General features: G+C 36.8%; 1 protein-coding gene across 2 annotated transcripts in view; it reads right to left on the bottom strand.

Moving 5' to 3' along the window:
- MCF2L2 (MCF.2 cell line derived transforming sequence-like 2) overlaps positions 1-7,635 on the bottom strand; it is a 162,400-nt gene that overhangs the window by 91,708 nt on the left and 63,057 nt on the right. For both annotated transcript variants that reach the window (XM_075157294.1, XM_075157295.1), the window contains exons 14-15: positions 5,721-5,824; positions 2,234-2,322 (exon numbers count right to left, since the gene is read on the bottom strand). In XM_075157294.1, the coding sequence (XP_075013395.1) occupies positions 2,234-2,322; positions 5,721-5,824 (193 nt within the window). The remainder of the gene's footprint in view (positions 1-2,233; positions 2,323-5,720; positions 5,825-7,635) is intronic.

Genomic DNA, 7,635 nt, shown 5'->3' with positions numbered 1-7,635 from the left:
TTTTAAAAAGAATAAAACCAGAACACAAGACAACCCTAGATCTATATAACCTGTTGGCTTATAGAGAAATAAATGCACATACAGAGAAAGTAGTATTCCGTACTGAAGGAAAGCTGCTTCATCAGATCTCTCACCTGTTGTGAGCCATCTAAATCAACAAGCTGCACAGCAAAACTGCACTATTAGAAAAAGCCACCCTGTTCACTGTAGGGAAAGAGGGTCTTCATACGCAGTATGCAACCAAAATGTACTATTAAGACTACAATTTTTCCAGCATAACTATGTGTTGGGATTTACTGTTTTCACGCATACAAACAAAGCTAAAATAAGTTTTAAGTAGCTTAAACTTCTATAGGGTAATGACCTAGCTAACATCTAAAACACTGGTTAAATGTAGTTTGCTGTTATCTGACAGTCACCTTTGACCATTGAAATACTTTATTTTACAGCTGGTTTGAGTTTTGTTTGGATTGTTTCTTAATCTTAAAAGGGCCTTGATGTTTGTAGCATGCATTTTCTTTTGCTGAAGTGAAAAGAAGTTGCTTGTTGAATAAAAAGGAAAGCATGAAAGCACTCCTTTCAAAAAATGGAGAAGCTAGAAAACTTCTTATTTTCTGGTTCTAAATACCGACTTAAGATTTGTACACCTTTATCTAGAACCTTTTTTAACAATATTCCTGGTGCTCCAATGCAGGGCTGTCAGGTTTTACTTCTACAAATAAAACTGTATCAGCCTGAATGGTCACTCCTCATTAAGTGTTTGACATTGTCGCACAGCATATTTAATGCTAAAATTGTTTTTACCTGTTTGTTTGGTTTGCATCAGTTTCCCTTTGATATTACTAATTTTTATACAAAGTATTCAATATTTATTCTTAAACTTTGCTCTGTACCACAAAAAGACAATTGTTTTGTAAAACTTGTTTTGAATAAACAGACTTATTTCTTTTAAAAAAAAAACCAAAACAACACAACAAAGGTGGTAAATATCTCTTGTTGCCTTCTTTGTAACTGACACGCTCAGCTCTGATGCTTTTAAATGCTATACTGAGTCCCCTCTTACGAGAGGACTTCAAACTGCTCCCTCCTCTTCCCCTGCCCTTTCTGTTCTATCTTGAACCAAACCTTTTGTGGAACAAAAGATAAACTTGGTGTTCCCAAAAAAGGAGACAGTTCAAAAATTTCTTTACCAAGCTTCTAGGTCTAAAGTTGTTTAAAGCTGCCAAATATTAGAAGCTTACCCTGTTGTTAATATTAACTTCCAAATTTGCATGTTCTCTTTAAGCAATCATTCCCCAAGACATGTGTATTTATCTAAATAAGTTCTATTTCGGATCACACTTTGCACCTTTTGAAAACTAGCTGATGGTTTGGAGACCAGTCATAGTATTTTCATAGGGTATAATTAAATTCAGACAGTACTAAGTTATACTTTTGTATGTGTCTCCAATTTGTCTAGCATAATGTATCAAGCTAGTGTTTTTAGAAATGTGGTATTTTGCATCAAGTAACTTCAGCGTATACCTGTGTGAGAGGCGCATAACGTAAGTATAAATTATCTAAATCATACTGAAGAAGAGAACAAAGGAAATGAAGTCAGTGAGGATTGTGGAGTTTGGCTTGTGCAGGGTGGGTTGTTTTGTGTGTGGTGGTGTGGCTTTTGTTTTTTTTTTAATTGCTCCCTTTGGCCTAGGAACAGTGCAGTTCAACTAAATTAAACTGGGTTTGCTTGGTACTTTTTCTTAAATTAAATGACCTAAGTATTTGGTATTTTAGAATACATCATTAATAATCTCTTTCACAAGACTTTGCAGAAAGGGAGAAGAGATTATTGCTTGCATTTAAAAAAACAGAAGCTTCTCAGAGGCATATAGTCAAATATGAATATCCTGAATACAATGAGATGATCTTTAATACTGCTTTTTTGTAAATACATGCAAGGTTTATTCTAATGACTTATTTTCTCGAGTAATTAATGCTTCTAAGGAAAAAAAAAAAAGGCAAAAAAAACCCCAAACCAAAACCCCCAACCCAAAACAACAGATAAATCTTGCTTGCTTCTCCAGCTGATAGACTGTATAAATGTATGGCTATAAGCATTTCAGTGACTTGATTATATCTAATTATTTATTAATCTTAGTGAACTTCAAAGAAGTCGTAGAGCCTGTACTATAAATATAGTTATTTGCATTCTAAGAACAAAAAAATGATACTGGCTCATGTGCAGTCTTACCTCCTCCTTGTTGACAAGTTCTCATCACTCTCACTCATCACCAGGACTCTGCTAGATCCTCCTTGACTAGCTTCATGCATCACTTCAATCTGAATAAAAAGGACACATTAAAAGTAAAAATACTTAATTGCTGATGCTTTTATTTAGAGAACTTTAACTCTTTTAAAGAAAAAACCCAGATCTTACCTAGTCTAGAAATCACTGGACAAGTTAAAATTGAAGTGTAGATGTGCAGGTTGTAAATCAAGAATACCTCCTCTCTCTAAGTATTGGCATGGGAGGCATGCTTGACTCCAGGCAAAGTATGTTCTTCCATCATAGAAGGTGAATTACCTCCTTATGTAGATAATTACAGGCATAACAGTGTGTTCCTTAGATTTTGAAATACTATTTTTTTTTTTTGTTTCCTGCCTGAAGCCAACCCAAAGACTTCACATTTTCAGAGTTCTTTGTACAGTGCCATATGGAGAAGTCTCGGGAATCCGTCTTGCGCCTTTGAGAAGTGTCTTTGTACTAGTAACAGTATTACGTAAGACAGCGCGTACCCTCAAATACTGAACACAGTATACATGTATATGCAAAGGCTGTCCCCAGGTTGAAATGGACTGGGGCTTTTTACGTGGTATTTTGATAAACATTAACCTACTTCCTTGTCCAGTCTTGCAGAGTTGGATCGTTTCAAGTGTGCTCCAGGCAAATTTTAAGCAGGCTTTTCCTCCTTTTGCCTGTAGCTTTAAAAGTACCAAGCACTACTTGGGCTTAGTCAAATGCAATCTCTTCAAATTCAGTAAAACAACTCAGCTGCTGAGTTTGCAGTTAATCCAAGCCAATATCTAAACTCCAGTACAGTCTTTAAGTTCCTGAGCACTTTAATTTTTAAGGGCTGATTCTGGGGAAAAAAGCAGTGGCCAGTCTTATATTCTATATAGCTAAATTATTTAGCTGGTTGGTGATGATGATGGAATCCATTAATAAACTATCCTTACCTGAACTATTATCAGAACAAATAAAATACAAACATTTTATAGCAATAATGGGAGGGAAGGAGAGGGGGCATAATTTGCACTGTAGTCTTGGAAAGTAGATTTAAAAATGAATGAATGGATGTTTTTATAAATCCTGTACCATGTTGTTGCATATACCTAACTACGTGGGAAGAATGCAACTGATTATCTGCATTACTGATGAGAATAAGACTAATTCCAAAGTCACTTTCTGTGAGTTTAGACAAGGGTGAGACCAGCTGTATGTTCCTGCTGATAACTAGATTTTATTCAGTGCTGCTTGCTGAAGTTGTAGGCTGTTTTGGCCATATCAGAAAATGGACTGAATTTAATTTTTGCTTTTCAGCTTTAGGGAAAAAAAGGTCAAATGTATGAGCAAGTCAGGGGCATGGATAGCAGAAGAGTTGGATTGAAGTAGCTTGCATTATATTAAAAAATACAGTTGTGCCAGGTAGACATTTGATACATTTTTAGCTTTTTGTGCCTCAGAGTAACACTATTCCTCCCCTCCTCCCCCCTAAATATTCCCATTCCTTCCACCCCCCCCCCCCCCCCCAAAAAAAAAAAACCCAACAAACAAAACCCCAAAACAACTACTTCTGTTCTGTGTGGAATTTCTGCACTAACAGGATTAAACTGGTTTTGGATATTTAGGCCGAAGTAGCACATCCGTGTGTGGCTGTTACTGGTGTAAGAAGTGCTAATGTAAGGGGTTTGTTCTGTGAATTACTCATTAAAAATTATAAAGTCCAAAATGCTTGTTTTACGAATACCTTCAGTAATAATGGACTAAACTGGAAAACACCCAGAAAACTTTTATCATAAAACGTGATCTCTGTTATTGGCTATGTTCTCATATAGAGCTCACCTTTAAAAATCACCTTTAAAATAACTAATGACTATGAAAAAGTTAACAACTGCAACTGCAGGGGCTAGTGTGTCATCTCCTTTCCCTGGTATATAATCTATTTTAGGTTGGGTTATTTCTTTCCCCTAGAGATGTACTGACAAAGCTTATTCCCTCCTTCCTCTTCGGCCCCCCCAAACTCCTGAACAGTGCGAAATAGGCTACTTGCTGTTTTCATCACGCTTTCATGAGGCAGCCAAATTAAGATTGTACCTCTCTCCCACGCTACCCAACTTCTTCTGCTATTCTTTCCTGAATATTAGTTGTATTATTTCCCTCAACAGAGTCAGGGCCTCTCTTTTTTTTTTTTTTTTCTCAAAACATACTTTAAATTGCATTTTTTACCATTCTAATGATATGCTGCCCTAAAAAGCTAGTAATATGAATCTTAATGCACGGAAGATGCAAGAAAATTATGGCAAAAGGATGTTGTTATTTAAAAGGTTGTGAGTGAATGGCACTGCATATGTTTTGATTTTTGTCTTATTTTTGGTAAACTTGTAACTAAAGGGGATGCTGGCAAAGTTACAAAACATTTGTGCACAGACCATTCAGAATACAACTTCAGTGGTACACAGGGATATTTACATGGTCTAAACCCAAACATTTTAAATAAGACAAATGGGGCATTACTTGAATTTGACAGGGGGAAAAAAAAGAAGTCTGGTCTCTGAAAGTGGCTATTTCAGCTAGCTTGGGCAAATGAAAAGTTTCAGGATGCAGCTGCACTTCATCTTAGTTACAGGAATTGCAGGTAAGTGAAGTTTCTGGATCCTTCTGTCTCCAGTCTTAAAATACTCAAGGAGGGTCAAACGGCTGTCTTGATAGCTCGTTATCCCAGTCAGTCTTTACAGCTCAAACAAAAGACTCTGTGCTGTAAGGGCAGGGCTCTTAAATGCTGCAAGGCTGGGGAATAGGGAGGAAAGGATAAGGATGTCCAAAGGGTCCTAAACAATCTTGGTGCAGAAACAATAATGCAACAAATCTCACCATAGAGATGCAAAAGCAAAATACATTTCCCTGAACCTTACTTGCCCATGCAGCAACAGGTAACAGTGGAATTTTTCATTGGTTTGTTGGGGTTGGTTTATTTTTAAGTATTGAATGTCTGGTCTTTCCTCCTTTGTGTAGAAACTACCCTTAGAAAATATTTAAATGAGGAAAAATATATAACTTTTGTAAAACCCTGAACATAACACATCTTAACTTCAGAGGAGCTGGAATAAGATTCCAGTTTTAGAAACAGTCCATTTGCTGTAAAGAAGGATGGACACTTTGGATGCACTTTAATGTATGATTGTGGCACATTCCCTCCACGTTTCCCCTTTCATCCTTTGAAAGTGATTTCTACTTTAGTGTAACTTGTTTTTCCATGTACATGAGCATAAATCTTTTTTAACACTGTCATCTGAGTAACTTTCAAACTGCAACACAAAGTGTAAAAAAAATGCTTACCACAGAATTAACTTATAAATGTTCAATTTTTTAATTCCAAGTATAAATATGTAAATCTGCATTTATATTGGTTTGAGTTCTCTTACAATATGGGATGTCCCCAAAACACAGATATTCCTACCTTAATTCCACCTTTAGTCTTCTTAATGCTTTTCTTTTTTGATAACTCTACTTCAGAAATGGACTTTGGAGGGCAGGAAATTTCTGTGGACCTTCTGTTGGTAGCTGAAGGAGTCAAAAAGAAAGTAATATTAGAAAATGTGTGCTAAAAATTGAAATCCTATTTCCTAATAAAAGCAATGTGCAAAGATCCTGTCACATCAGTGGTAACTGAGACCTGGCTTAGAGAACTGAATTGTGGCTGGGGTGGTGAAGGACCAGCTGGCACAAGGGATGGGCTATGCTGTTCGGTGCTCCGCTGTGCCTCGAATTGGCAGCCACAGCTCCATGCTGTAATGACTGCTTTGGTTTGGCTTCCTCCCTGGCAACCATCTTTAGGGTAGCACAGGTGAATGTTAGCCAGCTCTACCAGCAGTTGGGTAATTATCACTTGCATAGTTTTTCAGCTCAGGTGTTGTTACTTGTATGGGTTCCCAAAGAAAGGAAATTTTGGTTCTGGTAATGGGTTTGCTAATGTTGGATTATAAAGGATTGTTCCCTGTAAGGTTTCATCACATGAACAAGTCTCAAAAGAGTAATCATACAGGTGTTCAACAAGTCACTGTGACCATGTATGTATGAAATTATTTCAGAATATGCTGTCATCTCAGACTTCTTGGGCCTTGCAGGCTCTGTAAATCAGTTTACAGAGTTGTCTGATGCTACTAGGAAATCATCCTTAACAACATAACCACTTATCCTGAGACTGCTGTCCCAAGAGAAGGTTTAGAATGAACTATGAGAAGGGGAATTATACATAATTTCGCTGTTACAGTTTGTATCTTTGTTTTAAATTGATAATGAGTTTGCGGCGCATGTTACGTAAGTACAAGGTGAACAGTGCTCTCCTTTTTCTTAGTTGCTGAACTGATACAGGCAGCCATGCATGTCATGGTAAAAACAAATACGAATACCAGATGAAATGATGAAAGAATCTGGGTCAGGCAACAAAGAATAGAATTGTTGCAATTCTGAGATTAAGTCCTTTTCAGTTTTATTCTGGGAAAACTTTCAAATTGAACAAGAACTTTTCCAAAAATAAAAGCTGGTGTTTTCAAATGCATCCAGTAACATTCTGTTTAAAACGGTTTCACCAAGTTTAATGTTCTGAGGTGTTGAGAGTCTTGGTGGTCACTAATAACTTCTTCTCTGGGAGAAGCTGAGGGATGCAATAAAAAAGATGCAGATGTCTTTGAATGAGGAAGACATAGTATCAAAAGGTTCATGTAGGAGAGGACTGAACACTTTTTTTAAAAGAAACACATTAACAAATTTTCAAATGCCCTTGTCATTAAATTCTTTTTTTAATGTAGTTTAAAAAAAGGCAAAAAACCCCATAGAAACACCCCAAATTATATGCCGTTAAAAAGACAACATATCGGTTTCATAGGCAATAATAACAGAAGCTGACATTTCTTCTACCCTGTGTCTTTTCAACTGCCTTATCATGCAGCTGGGACAAGAGTTAAGTAAAGCAGTTTCTTTCCAACTCTTTCCTAAATCATCCTGGTTTTATCCCATACTGAATGACATGAGGACTTGGCACTGTCCATTTCATGCCTATTACTTCCTCACAGTGACTCCATATTAGAAAGTTTCTTCAACGGACAGCAAAGTCTGGCAGCCACCAGCAGCTATAATTGACCCATAGAAGATTCTTATGGTTTCCAGGACGGAGCTGAAATGCAAATGTCGACTCTATTTGGTTCTTCCATCACTCTCTTTCAGAATATACAGCAGGGGATTTGTTTTGATCTTGAGCACTATTTTCAACAGATGCCTTTTTCCCATCCCAAAGAAAGCTTTCCATGAAGTAGCAATTGTTCTCTCAAAGGTATTGTTATTTCACCCAAAAAGTGGTGTACTGACATTTTGAA

Source organism: Calonectris borealis, chromosome 9 (genome assembly GCF_964195595.1).
Source record: "Calonectris borealis chromosome 9, bCalBor7.hap1.2, whole genome shotgun sequence".
Lineage (NCBI taxonomy): Eukaryota > Metazoa > Chordata > Aves > Procellariiformes > Procellariidae > Calonectris > Calonectris borealis.
The sequence above is the reverse complement of the archived record's forward strand: the minus strand, read 5'-3'. Positions and strand labels throughout refer to the sequence as shown.